Source organism: Hyperolius riggenbachi, chromosome 9, assembly GCF_040937935.1.
Source record: "Hyperolius riggenbachi isolate aHypRig1 chromosome 9, aHypRig1.pri, whole genome shotgun sequence".
Classification (NCBI taxonomy): domain Eukaryota; kingdom Metazoa; phylum Chordata; class Amphibia; order Anura; family Hyperoliidae; genus Hyperolius; species Hyperolius riggenbachi.
The window spans coordinates 34,728,562-34,750,766 of NC_090654.1; the positions used below are offsets into that span (position 1 = coordinate 34,728,562).

At 44.4% G+C, this 22,205-nt stretch overlaps 1 protein-coding gene across 2 annotated transcripts in view; it reads left to right on the forward strand.

Annotated features, from left to right (window-relative positions):
- The window catches only part of CGN (cingulin), a 131,188-nt gene that overhangs the window by 97,261 nt on the left and 11,722 nt on the right, over positions 1-22,205 (forward strand). For both annotated transcript variants that reach the window (XM_068252454.1, XM_068252455.1), the window contains 7 exons: positions 429-635; positions 2,651-2,908; positions 5,011-5,181; positions 8,566-8,727; positions 8,889-8,978; positions 10,250-10,333; positions 21,497-21,615. In XM_068252454.1, the coding sequence (XP_068108555.1) occupies positions 429-635; positions 2,651-2,908; positions 5,011-5,181; positions 8,566-8,727; positions 8,889-8,978; positions 10,250-10,333; positions 21,497-21,615 (1,091 nt within the window). The remainder of the gene's footprint in view (positions 1-428; positions 636-2,650; positions 2,909-5,010; positions 5,182-8,565; positions 8,728-8,888; positions 8,979-10,249; positions 10,334-21,496; positions 21,616-22,205) is intronic.

Below are 22,205 nucleotides of genomic sequence, written 5' to 3' on the forward strand. Positions count from 1 at the left end.
GAGAAAAACAACACAGCATAGTTATTTGTGTGCTTGTCACTGTACATACATATGTCTATTAATCATGTCACGTGTCACCTCGGGTATCCTTTAAGGGTCAATGCATCACAAAGAGATCTGGTGTGCCAGATCACCTCAACTGAGCGTATTGTTCTTCTCTGTTGTGTACCGCGGGCTGTCCCTCATTTCCACTCCATGGCAACAGAATGTGTTGCTAGGCTAGTACAGCACTTGACGGCAAACTGTCGACCCTGTGCTATTTTGCATGCATATGCATTTTAAGGTTAGTTTGGGGGAACAAAGTTCCGCCCCCACAATAATAAGAAAAAATTAAAATCATTCCAATAGTGAAAATAGGATATAGAGAGTTCATTCTGTATTCATGACTGAAAAGCATCCTAAAGGCATTTTCCCTGTTATCTCCCTAGACGAAGAAGAGGCTGGAGGAGGAGAAGGGGGAGTTTGATCGCATTCGCCAGGTGCTTGAGAACTCTCTGCAAGAATCGCGGGACGAGAACGATGATCTCCGAAGGAAGATTCTGGGGTTGGAGGCCCAAGTGAAGGAGCTGAGGACCTTCTCTGATGACCTGGAGAGAGCGGAGAGCCGCCTTAAGGAGAAAGTCTCCAGACTGGAGGTATCTATCGCATATAATTCTATCAACTGTACATGTATGAGAGATGGCTAATGGGGCAGGTCAATGAGATGCCCGGAACTCTGACTTCATGCAAATTTTATGCAAATCTTTGCAGCTTGGGAACACACCAGTTAAAGGAAATCTGAAGTGAGAGTAAACGTATGAGATGATGATTTGTATGTGTAGTACAGCTAAGAAATAGAACATTAGTAGCACAGATATGAGTCTCATATTGTTTCCAGTTCAGTTGTTATCTATGCACTTTTTTGAAGCACTTATACAGTACATCAAAGAAACAGCGAGAGACAACTTTAAATAAGGTTTTACTGCAGGGAAGTTCAAAGGGTCATTAGCTTTGCTCTGTTTCATGGTTTAAATACAGAGTGTACTTTGTAAACTGCAAATATTGGAGAATGATGCAATGTTATTAAAAAAGCTACATAACTGAAAATAAAAATATGATACTCTTATTTGCTACACATGTTCCATTCCTTATCCATACTACACATACAATTCATCATATCATAAGGTTTTTTTTTTCACTTCAGTGTCATTTGAAACGCAGAAGCTATATTGACCATCCCAAATGCCTTAACACTTTCTGGTGCCAGTGTAGTAATAGAAAGCGGGAGGACACTGTTTATCCTGGTGAAGCCATACCTTAACCTTTTTTTACTTCCTGTTGCAGTTATTGTTATAACAGGAAATCAGTGAACATCTTCTAAGTCAGGGATCAGGAACCTTTTTGGCTGAGAGAGCCATAAACGCCACATATTTTATAATGTATTTCCGTGAGAGCCATACAATATGGCTCAAACTGGGACAGTGCACATGCGCAGCTGAGGGCTGTCCCTGTTGCCATGGTGATGTGTACACAGTTGATCTGCCAGGCAGCGGAAGTGTCAAAGATGTCTTCAGCTTCTCTTGGGTTTCAGCAACATCCGCAAATTCCTCTGAGAACCAGACAGGAGAAATGCCGACTAACAGCTTGTACAATTAGCTAGCTGACTTGGGGGTTGATTCACTTTGTAGGACGAGATCCCTGCACTTTGGCCCAATAGGCTGCCTGTCAAGTGACTGACAGCCTATTGGGCCAATCAAAGTGCGGCGATCTCGTCCTACAAAGTCACTGGACCTGACAGGATCCAGGGTGGGATAATTGGAGCTTCCGTTAGTTTTGGGGGGAGCGCGAGTAAGTTAGCAGTGCATGCTACAGCAGTAGAGTGCCTACTCTAAAAATTTGAGTTGCGCTGTCACACTAAGCTGCGCTGCTTGATCAATGTAGCTTAGTGAATCAACCTCTAATGATTTGTCATTGAGCCAGATGCAGCCATCAAAAGAGCCACATCTGGCTCCCGAGCCATAGGTTCCCTACCCCTGTTCTAAGTGGACATTTAAAGTAAGAAATTAGGTAGCTTTATTGGACACCATGTTGTGTTTTAGAAAACATTTGTTACTACTACAAGTAGCTTCCTCAGTTTAAATAAGGTGAAGGAAGAAATAGCCAGACCATTTGTTTGTACAAATAAATTACATACTCCAAAATCCATCTTGTCTTAAAAATGTCAGTCAGTAAAAATTTTAAGCAGCATTATATGTTAATCTATATGTTAATACTCCCCCCCCCCCCCCCCTTCCTTTCACTATATGGATGTTTGGATATAACTGTTCTAGTTTGACATAGATGACACTGCTTACAAAGCACCTCACTATACTCAGAAGACAAGACACAGAATATTTATATTGCACTTTTCTCCTGGTGGGCTCAAAGCGCAGCCACTCGGGTGCACTCAGTAGGCAGTAGCAGTGTTAGGGATTCTTGCCCAAGGCCTCCTTGCTCCATAGATGCCGGCTTACTGGAGAGGAAGGCCGAGATTCGAACCCAAGTCGCCTGTGCCAAAGGCAGAGCCCTATCCAGAAGCATATCCTTTGTTCCTAAGGTGTAGGTAGACTGTAGAGCTTTGACCTTCCTGTACGTATAATGTACACTTTGTGATGCATCTCTGGATCCTCAGGCAGATAAGAAACGGATGGAGGAGTCTCTTGGACAAGTCACTGACCAAGAACAAGAGTTTTCCATGGCAAGACGGGAAATGGAAACCCGATTGGACGAAGCCCAGAGGAGCCTAAAGCGTTTGACACTAGAGTATGACGAGCTACAAGAGTGTTACCAGGAGGAAATCCGGCAGAAGGATCAACTAAAGAAGACTAAAAATGAACTAGAGGAGCAGAAGAGGCTGCTGGACAAATCCATGGACAAGCTGACCAGAGAGGTGAGACAGTCCTAGTGGTGGTTTACTCAGCCTCCCCCCCCCCCCATCCACTATCAACAGATATACTCTGCAAAGCAGGTCTTACATGATACCAATGTCCTAGGCATGTCCAATGTCCAGCCCAAGGGCCGAATGCGGCCCGCCAAGCCTTTTGTGGTGGCCCTCAAAGCATTCTACAGCCGTTAATTCCATGCGGCCCACAGGCCATAGCTGTGGTGCCACATGCAGGGGCCGCCTCGTATAGTCACTCTGCCTCCCCCTCTGCTCACCTGAAGGTTATTAGCCACTGCCACTATGCCAGCAGCAGTAACAGCCACTGATTAGCAGCTGCCACTGTGCCAGCAGCAGTAACAGCCACTGATTAGCAGCCATCACTGCGCCAGTTGCAGTAACAGGCTCTGATTAGCAGCCACCACTATGCCAGTAGCAGTAACAGGCTCTGACTAGCAGCTACCAGTGTGCCAGCAGCAGTAACAGCCACTGATTAGCAGCTAGTAGTGTGCCAGCAGCAGTAACAGCCACTGATTAGCAGCTAGTAGTGTGCCAGCAGCAGTAACAGCCACTGATTAGTAGCTGCCACTATGCCAGCAGCAGTAACAGCCACTGATTAGCAGCTGCCACTGTGCCAGCAGCAGTAACAGCCACTGATTAGCAGCCATCACTGCGCCAGTTGCAGTAACAGGCTCTGATTAGCAGCCACCACTATGCCAGTAGCAGTAACAGGCTCTGACTAGCAGCTACCAGTGTGCCAGCAGCAGTAACAGCCACTGATTAGCAGCTAGTAGTGTGCTAGCAGCAGTAACAGCCACTGATTAGCAGCTAGTAGTGTGCCAGCAGCAGTAACAGCCACTGATTAGTAGCTGCCACTATGCCAGCAGCAGTAACAGCCACTGATTAGCAGCTGCCACTGTGCCAGCAGCAGTAACAGCCACTGATTAGCAGCCATCACTGCGCCAGTTGCAGTAACAGGCTCTGATTAGCAGCCACCACTGTGCCAGCAGCAGTAACAGCCACTGATTAGCAGCTGCCACTATGCCAGCAGCAGTAACAGCCACTGATTAGCAGCTGCCACTATGCCAGCAGCAGTAACAGCCACTGATTAGCAGCTACCAGTGTGCCAGGAGCAGTAACAGCCACTGATTAGCAGCTACCAGTGTGCCAGGAGCAGTAACAGCCACTGATTAGCAGCTGCCACTGTGCCAGCAGCAGTAACAGCCACTGATTAGCAGCCATCACTGCGCCAGTTGCAGTAACAGGCTCTGATTAGCAGCCACCACTGTGCCAGCAGCAGTAACAGCCACTGATTAGCAGCTGCCACTATGCCAGCAGCAGTAACAGCCACTGATTAGCAGCTGCCACTATGCCAGCAGCAGTAACAGCCACTGATTAGCAGCTACCAGTGTGCCAGGAGCAGTAACAGCCACTGATTAGCAGCTACCAGTGTGCCAGGAGCAGTAACAGCCACTGATTAGCAGCTACCAGTGTGCCAGGAGCAGTAACAGCCACTGATTAGCAGCTGCCACTATGCCAGCAGCAGTAACAGCCACTGATTAGCAGCTGCCACTATGTCAGTAGCACTATGTCTGCATACTAAAAGAGACATGCTATCTGTACAAGGTATATGGGTTATTTCCCGTTGAAATGTTTTATTTGACAAAAATGTCACAGACATAGTGTACCTAATGCAATCAGCAAAAATTGTTTCATTTGACTAGATTGGCCCCACAGCACTCTCAAGAACGTAGGTATGGCCCTTGGCAATAGCACTCTCAAGAACGTAGGTATGGCCTCTAGGACCAGGACACCCTGGTCCTAGAAGCTAAGAAAAAACATTTGTTATGCTCACACATTGTAATCCCAGGGCAGAGGAGCCGAACCGCTGGCAGCCAGACAGAAACCACTTTATGTGCAGAGGTCCTGTCGTCCTAATAGCCAGACACTGCCATGCTGCCAGGCCTCTATAAATGTTTTTTTTAAAGGGCAGACCGAAGTGCCTTATCGGTGTGAGGCTGACCCATCCCTCTCCATGCCATGTGTGATGCAATCATTGAGCAGCTGGCCCAATAGTATTCATGCCTTGTCGTTTATGTCCTATCCTCTAGTTGGACAACATGTCGAGTGAGTCTCGGGACTCCCTGCAGATCCTGCAGCTCCAACTGGAGGAATACAAAGAGAAATCTCGCAGGGAGATCACTGAATCTCAGAAACAGTCCAAAGAGAAGACAGCTGAGGCCGAGAGACTGCAGGGCACCATCATCCGCCTGCAAGAAGAGGTAATCACTCACATCAATGTTAGTAGATGTAGCTGAAGAATGAGATGAAGTTCATGTTGAGATGTGGCTGATGTCTTTAGGTTTAGGGTTGAAAGTAGCGATGGGTTGAGTTGTAGGTAGTTGTGGTTTAGGAATGGGAGGTTACCATAGGCCGAGTAAGAGGTAGTGGAGGCAAGAGCTGAATTGGGCTGCCAGTCAGAGGCCATTCTAGGCTGGGATACTATGTACTGTAGTTGTAGGCTGAGAGGTAGAGATAGTTTTAGGTGTGGAAAGACATGAATTTGTAGGGAGGGATAGAGCGTAGCTATAGGTTTAGTGTGTGAAGTAATTGTAGGCAGGATTACAAAATTGTTGTAGGTTGAGAGTGGGTGTTTTTTTATTGGCCGGCATAGGTGGTACTGTATTTTTCAGACCATAAGATGCTCCAGACCATAAGATGCACCTAGGTTTAGAGGACAAAAAACGGGAAAAAATAGTAAATCTGGTGCATCCATGGTGTCCATGCACCTTGTGGATCTTCTCCCTTCAACATTCCCCAATTATTATTTTCCCCTTGAACCTCTTGTGTCCTTCTGTCTCCTCCTTGTGACTTCCTGTGTCCCTGTTTCCTTCTCTGTACCCCTCTGGCCCCATTTGCCCGCCTGGGTTGCTTTTGTCCCCTCCCCCTCCATGGCCTCTGCTCCCCCCACCTGTACCTAGAGGCACCAGTGTGCTGAGAGGTGGCTATCACATGTTTGTAAACCCACGCTCACTTTCCTGGAGCTGCTCGGCAGGAGCTGGCTGGCGGCCTGGATGGAACTGCTCTCTGTAGTCCCTCAGTGATGACCAGCCCAGCTCTGTGCATGTAGCATAGACAACTGGATGGGACTGCTGGTGGCTGCCAAGGAATTATTAGAGAGCTTGACTGAGTGGGCTGTATAGGCAACACCATCCAGCCCAGCTCTGTGCTCCATGGCTGATGTTATCAGCATGGCTCCAGGATGGTGAATGTTGGGGAGAGGTAACAACCACATTGGCCATGGAATGGGGGCAGCCAGCACACTTTAAGCAAACCTGAAGCTAAGTTTAAATAAAAAAATAGATACTTCCCGATGGAGAGAGAAGGTTCTGGGTCCTACAGAGCTTTCCTCTCCTGGTCTGCTCTTTCCAGTGCCATCACTGCCACTGAAATCTCCTGCCGCGGGAGACTTCCGAAGTCTTCAGGAGCCCGAGTGCTCCCGAAGACGGCTGGCACCGTACTGTGCATGCGCAATTGTGGAAGAGAGCGTGCTCATGTAGGTGCAGTGTGGATCCACCCGTCTTCTGAAGCACTCGAGCTCCCAAAGACTTCCAAAGCCTCCTGTGATAGCACTAAGGTGAGGGTGCTGGAACGAGGGGACCAGGAGAGTAACGGGAAGGCTTTATAGGACCAAGAGCCTTCCCTCTCCATAGGTTAGTATCGTGTTTTGTTTTAATTTCACTTCAGGTTTGCTTTAAAGGAGTGCTATGGTGTGCTGAGTGGATTTTATTTGAAGAGAATCTGAAGCCAATTCAAATACTTCTTTTTATCGGCTACTTATGTAAAGCAATATCAGCAGTGCTGAAACGCCACCTTCTCCTGCAGAATGAGGTCTTTATACCCCCCAAATCCCCGGGGCAAAAATCGGGGAGCGCTTCATAGTAGAGGCAAAGCTTTGCGCAGTAGCTCTGCCTCTACTGGAGTCAGTCTCCACTGATCGCCACCTCTCCCCGCCCCTCTCATACTTCTTTCACTGAGAGGGGCAGGGAGAGGCGGAGATCTGTGGAGATTGATGCGACTGGAGGCAGAGCTACAGCCCAAAGCTCAGCCTCCCCCGGGCAGCAAAATCCACGACCTGGAAAGTCATGGAATTTTGCCCCGGGATTTGGGGGGTATAAAGGCCTCATTCTACCGCTGCAATGCGGCGTTTCAGCACTGCTCATATTGCTTAACATAGCAGGTAAAAATAAGTATTTTAATTGGCTTTAGACTCTCTTTAATAAAATAAATTATATGAAAAAGAGGTCCAAGTTATATATATATTAATATATATATTATATGTAAATATGTATATATGAAAATGGCCCTTAAAAATTAAAGTGATAGTCACGGTACCTACAGCTGCAGCCGGGGCAACGTCGATATCTCTGGCTCTGCTGAGGACACCATAGAGCCATGCGCAGTATGAACTCTAGCAGAGCCAGAGATACTGCAGGGGTGCCTCAGAGATCAACAGACACATCGCCAGCAACAAGAGAGAGGTGTGTGAGGTTGGAACATACCACATTTCCTACCTCCTCCTCACAGGGAGAGAATCTCAGAACAGAATGCTCTGCCCCTTTACGGTGTGGTTCATCAGGTGAACCCTGGTTCTCATCAGGACTTACAGGGTTTGGCAGAGGATGGCGTCTAAGGAACCAGAACGTTTTTGCCTATAGACACCCTAGATGCAACTGGCCCTGTTACATTTGTAATGTTTAATGAATCTTGGTTTCTGCTGAGGGCACAAAAGGTTGGGGGTCAGAATGTGGTGCATAACTCTATAGAGCTGCCCTGCCTCATATCAGCAGTCCAGGTTGCCTTGGTAGTGGTTTTGTGATGTGGTAGAACGGGAGTTGCGTAACATATAGGTGCGCCTGATATCTGCAGAAATTGGGCAGGTTCTCTTTCAGGAAATGAGTGAGGTCAGGTCAGGTAGTAGTGTGATGATCCCTGGTTCGAATCCCAGCCAGGGCACTATCTGCAAAGAGTTTGTATGTTCTCTCCGTGTCTGCGTGGGTTTCCTCCGGGCACTCTGGTTTCCTCCCACATTCCAAAAACATACGGATAAGTTAATTGGCTCCCCCTAAAAAATTGGCCCTAAGACTACAGTACTTACACTACATAATATAGACATATGGCAATGGTAGGGATTAGATTGTGAGCTCCTTTGAGGGACAGTTAGTGACAATAATATATATATATATATATATATATATATATATATATATATATATATATATATATATATATATATATATATATATATATATATATATATACACTGTACAGCGCTGCGTAATATGTCGGCGCTATATAAATACTAAATAATAATAATAATAATAATCACGCCATCAAGTCTAAATATCCAAATATCTGGTACACCATGGAGTCGTTTTGGAAACTGCACTGGCACTTTTATTAATCCAAAGTGTAAAAAATTGTAATAGGCCACAAAGAGCTGAATTTTTTTTTTTAGGTTAAAGGGGGGCCCTACCATTTATTGGTATAAAGTTACCAATAAATTGCTTAGTCAGTGTAACTTTGAGGCAGAAATGTGAACTTTCTGTGACATGCCAGCAGGTGGCGCTGTGGTATTGACAATGAGGTTTTTTTGCATCCCTCAGGTGCAGCGGCTGAAGCAGGCTCTGCAGGATAGTCAAGCAGACAGGGAGAACGCAGTGCTGGACAAGGAGCTGGTCGTTCAGAGACTGCAAGCTCTGGAACAGGATGTGGATAGCAAGAAACGTTCCCAGGATGATCGTTACCGCCAGGTGAAAGTCTTAGAGGTAAGTCGTCTTGTCCTCCAAGGACAGTGTTACCAATTCAGTGGCCCAAATGTAGTGTGTAAAACTGTAAGAAAGTCCCTTAAAACTTTTACTTGTAAATGAAACCGGTCATCTTTGTTAGGCTAGCTTGAGGCATTAACATGAGGGATTACTTTCTTCAGGACAAAGTGAAGCGCCTGGAGGCGGAGCTGGACGAGGAAAAGAATACGGTGGAGCTGATGACTGATCGGGTGAATCGCAGCCGGGACCAGGTAACGCCACACACGTGTGTCAGCTCACACTACTTCACCATGGTTACAGGGCAGCACACTGAGACCAGCATTCTAGGGTGAACCACACACTTGTTTCAGCTCACACTACTTCACCATGGTTACAGGGCAGCACACTGACACCAGCATTCTAGGGTGAACCACACACACTTGTTTCAGCTCACAATACCTCACCGGGATTGCAGGGCAGTATACTGAGACCAGCATTCTAGGGTGCACCACACACTTGTTTCAGCTCACAATACCTCACCAGGGTAACAGGGCTGCACACTGAGACCAGCATTCTAGGGTGAACCACACACTTGTTTCAGCTCACACTACTTCACCATGGTTACAGGGCAGCACACTGAGACCAGCATTCTAGGGTGAACCACACACTTGTTTCAGCTCACACTACTTCACCATGGTTACAGGGCAGCACACTGAGACCAGCATTCTAGGGTGAACCACACACTTGTTTCAGCTCACACTACTTCACCATGGTTACAGGGCAGCACACTGAGACCAGCATTCTAGGGTGAACCACACACTTGTTTCAGCTCACACTACTTCGCCATGTTACAGGGCAGCACACTGAGACCAGCATTCTAGGGTGAACCACACACTTGTTTCAGCTCACACTACTTCGCCATGGTTACAGGGCAGCACACTGAGACCAGCATTCTAGGGTGAACCACACACGTGTGTCAGCTCACACTACTTCACCATGGTAACAGGGCAGCATATTGAGATCAGCATTTTAGGCTCTGCAGACTCCAGCATCACTACAGTACAGAGCACTTGGGGAGGGGTAGAGAGGTTGGAGGCTGGGCCCTGTACACAAGAGCCTGCTGCACACTGAATAGGGACTGTCCACAAATCTTTGCAAAACTTTGTATGATTCCTTATCTGCGGTTCAGCAGATGCAGTCATTAAAACAATTGTGCAGAGAGCAGAAAGTTCTCTCCATGCCCTTAGTTGTCAGTCTCTCAGGGCTGGGAAAATAAACTACTCCCCCACGGAGCCCCCTGCGGCTTCTGGGCTCCCCTGCAAATCCATCCCTTGCAGGGTCTATTGTTATGCCCCTGGTTTCAAAAATATTTTAGTGATAAAAAAGTACCACAAAAAAAGTAAAAATACAGAGTGTAATCCCTCAGGGGGGGTCTCTTATTACACACAGACGTGAACATTGCTTTAGTGTACTGTGTGACATGAGCTTGGTTAGCGCCCTCTGTTGGCATTGGTCTCATTTCTCTCTTCTCTACTATCTTCAGATGGATCAGTTGAGAGCAGAACTGATGCAGGAACGGAGCAGCCGGCAGGATCTGGAGTGTGACAAGGTGTCTCTGGAGAGACAGGTGAGAGTGGCGCTGAGCAGTATGATCATTAATACACAGCCAGGTTTCTTTAAAGTGGGACCCCGAAACCATACGTGTAAATTCTGAAAGACACTGCTATTGATCTAAATTAAGGTGCAGCTAAACTCAGAAATAGTTTTTTTTTTTTTCTCTGACTGCAGAATATAAGGATGATTTATAGCAAAGAGCTTTTCTGTGTGCAAGAACAATAACAGTGTACTAATTACAGATTTAACTGGATATTACATTATTACACTAGATGACAGCTTCCACATTACCTGCTGTCACCAGTGGGGAGAATTGTGATTTTCACAATCACCTACACGGCCTAGTAATTTTGACTTGCCCAGTCCCAAGCTCCAAACAATTAGCAATAAATGTGCCTGCAAGCCAGAATTATCGGAATCTATTCGTCTTGACCATCTCTTTACTGTCCACCACTTTGTCCTGGTGCTGAGCCCTAATTGCAGTCGAAAGCAAGACCGCCTCTTCACTGGAATGAGAGTCTGTCCGCTTCCTACTCAACATAGCCACCTAGTGGCAAGTAGTAACTGTGGTGTTGGTCGTAAACAAAGTTACAGCTTTTCAGGTCATACAACTCCAGATGGGTACGGAAGCAGTGGGAGCAGATACTGGAGGAAAATGGGGGGGGGGGGGGGGGAGGGAGAAGGGTTGGAAATCAGGAGGTTGTGGTGGAGCATTTTATATAACTGATGTACGAGTCATAATAATCCTACCTAATAAAAGGCAAGTGTCTCTGCGTCCCATGTCCGTGTGTCAGTGCTTTTTAGTTCTGCACATGTGCAGGAACGCAGAGACCCTGCCGAGAGCTGGGGGAAATGACGGGAAGCAGAGGAGGACGAGTCCAGAAGGAGGTGGGCCTGTGCGCATGTGTAATTAAAGGGGGGGAAGAGAGCCATGTGTGACGTCACAGGAAGCGAGAAGAACAGATGAGATCCCGGTACGGCAATGGTAACAGTTACAGGCCGCTCCGCTGCCCATTTTACTGTGCGGGGGGAAGGGGACACTGGGGGACATATTAGGAGGGAGAAGGTTAATGGCGGCAGCGGCCATCCATGCCGCATACCGGGCTGGTGCCTCGATCGGCTTTTTTTCCCCCTCACTCCCCAGCGGCCGGGACCAGGGGGGGACAGCGGGACGGCCCCCCAAAATCGGGACCATCCCGCCGAAAACGGGGCGGTTGGGGGCCCTGCATAAGTGTACAGCAACTTCCACCATACTGGGAAAAATGGTGGCAAATGGTGGTACAATATTGCCCCCTACTGTGTCAGGGACAGTACTGAGGAACAACATGTACCCAGTACACAAATCACTTCTATTGATTACATAAAACCAGTGAGGGTGAAACAGTTTTATAATTATGGATTTGCTGAGTAATCACCATAGTTGACCATTTCAAAGCTTGTAGAGAGTCAGGGGAAAGAGTGACATCCAATTAGACTACGAGGATCATCACATGTATCCCACACAACAATCTGCAAGAGTATTAGTGCCAAATACTAAAGTCTTACAAAATAGGGCGGCCGAGACCTCCTGGCAGACGGAGGCGCTTGGCCAGCTACAAGACTCAGTCACTCCCTATCTGCCTGATGAAGCGGGAATTATTCTGCGAAACATGTTGCACTGTGGAGTTATTGATTAAAGTTTTTTGAACTACACTCATGTAGACCTGTGTCTTCTATGGAGAGTTAAGTCTACCACTACCTCCCATTTTTTATCAGTTTTAGAATAATTGCGCTTATTCTGTTGGCGCCTCTGTTTCAGTTAGTTTTCTCCTAGTCGTCTAGGTGGATGCATAACCCATCTCTGTACTTTAGGATACCTTTTAGCCTAGACAAAGGAGTTATATCAATACTGTATGGACTTTTGTGATTGAAGTAGGGGTACCTCTACAGAGGTATAACATTTTTGGTAGTATCAGTATAGAAGACCTGTGTCTTCTATGAAGAGGTAAGTCCACCACTACCTCCCATTTTTATCCGTTTTAGAATAATTGCTCTTATTCTGTTGGCGCCCCTGTTCCAGGTAGTTTTCTCCTAACCCTCTAGGCTGATGTATATCCTATCTCTGTACTTTAGGATACCTTTTAGCTCAGACAAAGGAGTTCTATCAATACTGTATAGACTTTTGTGATTGAAGTAAAGGGGACCTCTGCAGAGGTATAACATTTTTGGTAGCATGAGCATTTGGATCGCCATTCCTCTCCCTAACCTCCATTCTTCCATCAGTCTACCAAGAGGAGCATTTGTTTTATTGTGATTACCACAGAACAGAGTTGGAAAATCATTAGCCAGGACGATATCCAGTTACAGCATTTCTGACTCACAGAACTTCAAATTAAATTTAGCTTCATATAATTTTGAGGTTATTTTGGGCATATTTACTGGAAGGGCTGTAGAATTAGTATAATTGACCTTGAGGCCGGAGGATTTATGAAATGAGTCAACAAGCTGAAACAAATTAGATAATGGCTTGTATGTTGTGCGTAGCGTTATATCATCAGCGTAAAGGCTCATCTAAAATCCAATCTCGTTTATTATTTATTCTGAATAATAGTATCAGTCCCAATTTATAGCCCTGAATAATGTTATTCGTCCCAATTTATAGCCCTGAATAATGGTATCAGTCCCAATTTATAGCCCTGAATAATGGTATCGGTCTCAATTTATTTTCCTGAATAATGGTATCAGTCCCAATTTGTATTCCTAAATCAGTCCCAATTTATAGCCCTGAATAATGGTATCAGTCCCAATTTATATTCCTAGAATTATATTCCAATCGATTTTCCTATTTGTACAACCTCCTTTTACTTCTCATGCTGTTTCTAAACATAAACCTAAATCTCACCCTCTCCTTCCGTCTCTCTGCCTTGTCCTCCTCCTGCTTCCTGCAGGGAACATTTCACCAAACCCCCTGGGCCCTCTCTGCCACCTCACTCCCCCCTGCTAATCAAACTGCTAATGGCAAGCCACGTGCACATCCCAAGTGCTATAACCTCAATAATATTCCAATCCCCCCAACCGATCTTTGCTGCTCTCTAGAATGCCCACTCACCCTTTATCCATGATCTTTTAACTTCAAATGCCTTCACATTCTTTGGGGTTACTGAAACCTGGCTGATTCCTTCTGACAGTCTCACCTGCCACTCTCTCTTATGGGGAATTCCACTTTAGTCATATCCCTAGAAGCGGGAATAAACCTGGTGATGGTGTGGGTATTATCCTCTCTGATAGATGATCCTTCAAGCTGCTCACTTCTAATACTAATAATTCTGTTGCCACCAAACTTCTGTCACACACCTCCTCCTATGGCTTGTCTCAGTGGTCCACTGCTCCAACTCACACTGATGGCCATGTGCTTGACCTCATATTCACTTATCTCTGTTCTGTCGCTAATTTTACTAATGCTCCACTCCTGCTCTCTGACCATAATTTACCTTACTTCTCTCTCTCTCTCTCTCTCTCTCTCTCTCTTTCTCTTTCTCTCTCTCTCTCTCTTTCTCTCTCTCTCTCTCTCTCTCTCTCTCTCTCTCTCTCTCTCTTCTCTCTCTCTCTCTCCTTTTCTTACTACTCTGGCACAAGCACATGCAATCTGTTTCTGATGCCCTGACACCTCTCCTCACATCATCCTTTACATACCCATACTCAGCAGCTACACACTACCACAGCTCAATCACTAAAAGCCATGGATGCTTTTGCCCTCTTACCAATGTCCACCCTCATCGTATCAGTCTCCAACCATCGCTGACCTTAAAGGGAATCTGAAGTGAAAATAAACGTATGATGTAATGATTTGTATGCGCTGTACACCTAATAAATAGAACATTAGTAGCACAGATATGGGTCTCATATTGTTTTCAAGTATAGGAAGAGTTAAAGAACTTCAGTTTTTATCTATGTAAAAGAGCTTCTCTGAGCTATTCAACCCAACTTGGTTAGAGACAGTACTATCTTCTGAAGCACTTATACATCAAAGAAACCGTGAAAAACTACTTCAGATAAGGTTTTACTGCAGGGGAGTTTAACGGATCATTAGCTCTGCTCTGTTTCATAGTTTAAATACAAGTTTAATTGCAAATATGACAGAATGATGCAATGTTATAAAAAAACAAAAACAAAGCTATATAACTTAACCACTTTACCCCCCGCAGTACGGATTTCTCCGCCCCTTTTTCCATCCTTATAAAACCAAAGGACGGAGAAATCCGTACCTCCCAAGCTACCGCCGCTGTCCGCGCTCCCGCCGCTTGGGCGCACGCTCCCCCCGCCCGTGCACGCCGCTGCCCGCTCGCCCGGAGATCAATGAACTGGAAAATCCATTCCCGTTCGTTGATCTAAGCCCACGCAATGATCTGCTGCTTCTGTGAGAAACAGCACGATCATTGTGATTTTCCCAGCCTCATAGTGCTTCTTGTAAGCAAACAAAGACTCACTGTGGCCAAATAGTAAAACTACACCCTTAAGCATTTTACATATACAAATACATTAATTTTACACAATAAAATTAACTCATTATCTCCCACACTCCCCAATTTTTTTTCTTGTAATTAAAAAAAAAATACAATAAAAAAAAAACATAAATAGTTACCTTAGGGACTGCATTTTTTAAATCTTTATGTCAAGAGGGTATAACACTGTTACTTTATAAACTATGGGCCTGTAATTAGGGATGGCTGCAAAACTGAAAAAAAATGCATCTTTATTTCCAAATAAAATATTGGCGCCAAACATTGTGATAGGGACATAATTTAAACGGTTTTATAACCGGGACAAACGGCAAATACATTTCATGGGTTTTAATTACAGTAGCATGCATTATTTAAAAACTATAATGACCGAAAACTGAAAAATAATGATTTTTTTCCCCACATTTTTTCCTATTTTCCCATTAAAACACATTTAGAATAAAATAATTCTTGGCATAATGTCCCACCTAAAGAAAGCCTAATTGGTGGCGAAAAAAACAAGATATAGTTCATTTCATTGCGATAAGTAATAATAAAGTTATAGACGAATGAATGGAAGGAGCGCTGAAAGGTGAACATTTCTCTGGTGTTTCAGGGGTAAATCCCCTCGGTGGTGAAGTGGTTAAAATAAAAATATGAGACTATTTTCTTTGCTACTAATGTTGTATTAATTGTTTGTACAACACATACAATTCATTATATCATAAGTTTTTTTTCTTTTTTTTTGCTCTTGTGTAACTTTTAACAACTTTAGAAATGCTTACTCTTTCTTGATCTGTCATCAGCGTTTGATACTGTTGACCATACTTTACTCCTACAGATACTTTCATCTATAGGCATAAGGGCCTCACCCTCTCTTGGATATCTTCCTATCTCTCTGAAAGGTCTTTCAGTCTCTTAAGCTGGCCACTAATGGTCCAATTTCTAGTGAAAAATCGTTCAAGCGATCAGAAATTCTGATCGGATTGGTTGTAAATAATCTCCATTGGTGGACACAATCGATTATGAACGAGTGAAAAAAATGTCGCCCGAATGAATTGGATTTTCTTGGTGGTCGTGATAGATAGGAAGCAAAGATTGGTTAGTTGATGGTGTAGTGAACGATTTTTCGTCCGATCAGAATTTCTAATCGCTCAAACGATTTTTCGCTAGAAATTGGACAGTTAGTGGCCACCTTTACTCGGATCAGACCTCTTCTCCACATCCTTTGTCTGTGGGGGTACCTCAAGGCTGTGTCCTTGGTCCCTTCCGCTTTTCCATCTGCATGCACAACCTTGGCAACTTAATTAATTTGGTTTTCAATACCACTTAAATGTAACACAACTGCACCTCTCGGCCCCAGCCCTTAACTCCCTCCTCACATGTGTTCCAGACTTCTTGTCTGTTATATCCTCTTTCATGACCTCTCGCTTCCTAAAACGTAATATGTGTAAAACAGAACTAATCGTCTTTCCACCATCTCTGTCCACCTCTCTACCTGATATAACAATAAATGTTAAAAACTCCCGTATAACTTCAGTTCCCAAATCACATTGCTTAGGGGTAGTATTTGATTCCCCTCTCTCATTTATTCCTCACATTCACTCCCTAACCAGCTCCTGTCATCTCCAACTAAAAATTATATCTTGCAACCAACCTTTTCTCACTCAGGACACAACTAAAATGTTAATACATACTCTTATTATATCAGGTTTTTTTCTCAGTAATATTTTGCTAGATTTATGAAACAGCGTTCCTGCTTCTCAGGCTTCTTACAGTAATATTCTGTACACATCGTCTCAGAATGTTTATATACCCCAAATTAAGCCCAGATTCCACACCTTCCACATGCCTTCATCCCCAGTCGGCTATGTAAATGTGGGGTGTGTTGCCAGGAGACGCAGGTGAATCAATGCAGAAGGAATGTGCTGAGTACACCCAGTGTTTATTTACTGGCCCCATAGCGGAATTATTGTTGAAGTGATACCACTTTCAGCCTGCAGATGGTGCCAAACCATAACACATGTTTGGAAGGCATGGCTCAGTTCTTTGTATTAAAATAGAATGTTACATCACCATAGCGACTTGTCACTGGTAGCCTGACACCACAGTACCAACCGAAGCTGGCCATTCACTATTCATTTACCACTCCATTTTGTTTTTGATCAATATTCCAATCTATATTAAGGGCTAAAATCAATCAAAAGATAAATCTGTAATGTTGGTTTTTAGTCGGTCGTAAAATAATTTATCATAATATCGATTATAATATTGATTGTACTTTAGATAGTTCTATTGATCAAGAACAAAAAAATCAAGTGATAATTAAATAGTGTATGGCAAGCTTGTGGGCCTACTTCCAATAGCATGGCGAATTGGATGCAGCACCCATTGCATACCGGCCCTACGGCTACGTTTCCACTGTAGAGTGACATTTTCGCATGCAAAAAATCGTATAAGATTTTTTTGATTGGTGAAAATTCGCATGTAAATGTTTATGCAAATTTTCGCGTACGGAAACTCGCATTAGTTAAAAATAACATAATCTGCCTGGTAACAGATTAGTCATGACTGCTGGCAACTACCTGTAACTATGGCTCTAATGCGAATTTTTGGGCAAATAACGCAAAAATTCGCATTGCCTATACAAAGAATTGTACGCGAATCGTATGCGATGTCCCAAAAAATGATACAGGACCTCAGATTTTTCCACGCGTACAAACGTGTGCGAAAATTCGCATTTAATGGAAACAGCCCCATTCACTACCATTAGTTGCAAAATCAATGCGAATTTTCTGAGAGAAAAATCTGACACAAAACGCGCAAGTGGAAACCAGGCCGTTATTACCGGTAAATGGCATGATAGTGATCTTTCAGTGGTATCATTGTTAGGATGGCACTATGGCAACCAGGGCTGTGGAGTAAAAAAAAATCATCTGACTCCTCAGTTTATGAAACCTCCGACTCCAGGTACCCAAAATTTACTTTGACTCCACATCCCTAATAGCACCCTTTCAGTGTGGTAGCACTACAGCCTAATAGCTGTGCAAGGTACAGATCTGGAAGCGCCTCACATTTAATTCGCGTTTATCGTCCTATCTCAAAGGCTGGCTACACACAGTGCAATCCATTCAGTTCCATCACAAGCCAATGAATCTAGCAAGTCAACAAAAGGATACTTTCTACGCCCTTTCTTTTATTCAACCACAAAATGACTCTGTGCTTCATAGGCATGGCCAGTTGTATGTGGTCGGTGTTGGTCATGGAGAAAATCCGAAGACGGAAAAAAGAAAAGTTGTTTAATGACTATCTGTACAAGATTTCCTTGCAAGCTTTCCAAACTTTAATTTTCTACTTCAGGCATGGTCCAGAAACTGGATGAGAACCTTAGGAAGCTATTTCTTACGTGCACAAACTTCTACAGTATTTGGTTTTCTGGGTGTACACAGCAACTTGAAACTTGATACCGTTTAGTTTAACAAAGCCCCACTTCCTTTGAAATATTGAATTGAACTGTATCAGGTTTCACTCAGAAAATCACATACAGTATGCAGGTGAAACTCAAAAAATTAGAATGTCATGCAAACATTAATGTCAGTAATATTGAACCAAACCATTTAAAGGCTCAGGAACCCTTTGCAGGTGTTTTGGATGAATTAGCTGATTACAGTCGACACTTTGAGCCAAGAATATTGAACATTTTCACAGTATTCTAATGGTCTGAGATTTTAATTTGGGGGTTTTCATAAGATGTAAAAAGCCATATCAAAATTACAACAAATAAATGCTTGAAATATCTAACTTTGCATGTAAGGAGTCTACTTCATATATTAGTTTCAGCTTTTAAGTTGAATTACTGAAATAAATGAACTTCTGTACGATAGTTTAATTCTTCCAGTTTCACCTGTAAGTTTGTGTATGCAAGAAATAACATTAAGAGCTGTTATCACTTGTGTGCGGATGCAGAATGGAAACAGCGCATCCGCGAGGCAACAACATACCCGACCATTCCGCGTCCAGTGGTGTAGCAATAGGGGGTTCAGAGGTAGCGACTTCATCGGGGCCAGAGGGGCCCACCCTCAACCACAGTATTAGCTCTCTATTGGTCCTGTGCTGGTAATAATCACTTCTATAGGTGCTTTTATAAATAGTAATCATTAACAAACTATTCCCCATCCCCTTCTTGCAGCTCTGACACTGTGGTTGTCCTTGAAGGGTTTGGGGCGCTGTACCAATTGTTATGTATAGAGCACTTGGGAGGGCCCAATGTAAACCTTGCATCAGAGCCCATAGCTCCTAAGCGGACTGTCCGCGTCCGCATATAGGCATGCGTTAATCAACTCCGCCTGTATGCATCACCGCTCACCTGTCTTGCTGCCTCTGCTCGGTCCCTTCAACAGTCCGAGGCCAGCAGAAGCATGGCTCTTTATAGGCTGCAACAACAAGACAGTTAAAATGCTTGGCACTACTGATGATTTATTGCTTCAGTCACTTGACTTCACAAAGCAAGAGACCATCTTGTGCATAGCATACAGTATAAAAGGTGATGCTTATCATGAGCAGCGTTGTGGAGATGTGGGATGACTTTCATAGGCTGCAGCAGGCCAATTCTCCCTAGCAACAGGGAGAATGGAGAATGTTAATTGGTTCAACATGAACCAATCAAAATTCTCCCTGTTGTTGAGGATTCCCATTGGATTTTTGCAGCCCAATGGAGATCCCCCTGGCCACCAGGCTGTTTAGAAGGCACCGAGCCGTGGTGATGGGCGGCAAGACACGCGAGTATGACGTCATGGTGGAGTGAATGCAGGCGAAATGGACAACGCAGATGCAGCGACTAGTCTAGTGGGAACAGTGTCCATTCTCATAGACTTTCTTTGGACACAGCCCAGGAAAATGTGGCAAGTTGGGACTCTGCGTTCCGTCTCGCGTTCCGTATCCCACGGATCCATGTGCAATCTGTGCTTTTTACAAGTGAAAGCAGATTCTATTCTTAACATCCGCTTCCTACGTTTAAAGAGAGTCTGAAGCCATTTATTTTATCTCTTTTTATTGCGCACTTACCTTAAGCATTAAGATCCAAGCTGATTCGTCGCATCCCCGCAGCAGAAGGTATTTATCCCTCTGAAATCCTAAAGCAAAAGTTTGCAGAATTTTGCTTCCTGGAAGAGGCAGAACTGTGCGCAGTGTTCTGCCTCTTCTCCAGTCAATCTCGGCCCCTCTGTCTTCTTTCACTGAGAAGGGCGGGGAGAGGCGGAGATCTGCAGAGATTGCCTGGATAAGAGGCAGAGCTACTGCACACAGTTCTGCCTTCTCCGGGCAGCAAAATCTGTGACTTGTAAAGTCATTGAATTTTGCCCCGGTATTTCAGGGGGCTAAATACCTCGTTCTGCTGCGGGGATGCAGCGAATCAGCTTGGATCTTAATGCTTAAGGAAACTGCGTAATAAAATAATTAAAATAAATGGCTTCAGACTCTCCTTAAAAGTGAACCTCCGGACTAAAAATCTACTCAGCAGAACTGAAAAGGTTTGGTGTTTCTTTAACAGTTTCACAGCATCAGAACTTTGTTTTTCTTACCACAGCATCATTTTTAGCTGCATTTTTAGCTAAGCTCCACCTATCAACAAAAACTGACCGGGCTTTTTGCCCCTGATGCTTTGAAAAGCATGATGGGATTTCCTATGTTGTTGTTCACGTTGCATAGCAACTGGGAGGGGTGATCAGCACACAGGACAGTTGGAACTGTGTCTCATGCTCCCTGCAGGGGCGTAGCAATAGGGGTTGCAGAGGTAGCGACCACATCGGGGCCCTTGGGCCAGAGGGGCCCCGAAGGGCCCTCCCCCAACTACAGTATTAGCTCTCTATTGGCCCTGTGCCCATAATAATGACTTCTATAGATACTTTGAATACTGGTAATCCTTAAGAAACTGTTTCCCATGCTTTTCTTGCACCTCTGACACTGTAGTTGCCATTGGCAGGTTTTGGTGCACCGTATCAATTGTTATGTATAGAGTGCTTGGGGGGGGGGGGGGCCCTTTGTCAAACTTGCACCGGGGCCCACAGCTCCTTAGCTACGCCACTGGCTCCCTGTCACCTCCTTTCAACCAAAAAGATGGCAGCCCCCAATTTGCCGGTTCTTTTAAAACAGGGTGGGTAAGAGATTATATTAACTATCTATTTTAATTAACATAACTAATGTAACTTAATGACAGTATGTTTGTTTAGGCTGAAGTTCCTCTTTAAGCGGAGCTTTAAAAACATATCGCACAGATACGTTTTTAAAGCAAGTGTGAATTGGACCTAACTTTAAGGTTCTGATGTAGTTCTCTATCATGCCTGAAAAAGAAACTTTCTTTTGAAAGCTTGCATAGAAATCTTGTACAGTTAGTCATTGAAGGTATCATCTAAACAACTTTTATGTTATGTCTTGGTAACACTAGGCATACAATACTAGCTCTTTCTGTAGGAAGTGACATGATGGTTGTATGTGAGTTTCAGGGGCAGTTATTGATTGCAGTTGGATATACAATCAGAGTTTTTGTGCCTTGCGAATAACTGGAAAAGCTTTTTTAGTTCTGGGTTCAGGGTTAGCGCTGTAGGATGTGTTGTTCTCTTCTCAGGGTCAGAGGCTCATAATGTGTCTGATGATGATTTCTTTGTGTAGTCATTGCTCACCACATCCTTCTATCTTTTCAGAACAAAGACATGAAGAGCCGCCTGGCCAGCATGGAGGGGCAGCAGAAGCCCAGCGCCAACGTGTCACAGCTGGAGGCCAGGCTGCTGGAGGTCCAGGAGAAGCTGCAGTTTGAGGAGAGGTAAAGGAGGCCACCGCTCATGACTGCACCAGTTATTAGAACACTTGTTCTATTATATATGAGATCATTAATCAGCTGCGACCTGCAGCTGATTATTTATGCACAGGACATGCATAGAGGCTCCGCCTATGCAGTGACATCATCCTGATCTCCTGATCAGTGTGTGAGATGACAAAAATGAGTCTGGTTCCCAAAGAGGACAATCGGGACTCGTCTGAAAGTTAAAGGACCACTCCAGCGAAAAAAGTAAGCAGTTAAAATCTGACAGAACCAAAAGGTTTGGGACTAGTCCATCTCCTCATGGGGGATTCTCAGGGTTTTCTTTGTTTCCAAAAGCATTTCCTTAATGGCAGTTTAACTGCCAAAGTAGTAAGAGCCTCCCTTCTCACTTGCATACTATGTTGGCAGCTAGACTTGGCAACTGCCATCCAGGAAGTGCTTTTAAAAACAAAAAAAACTCTGAGAATCCCTGTGAGGAGGCGGACTAGTCCAAAACGTGTCCGTCCTGTCAGATTTTAACTGCTTACTTTTTTTTTTAGCTGAAGTTGTCCTTTAAAGAGGAACTCCAGTGAAAATAATGTAATAAAAAA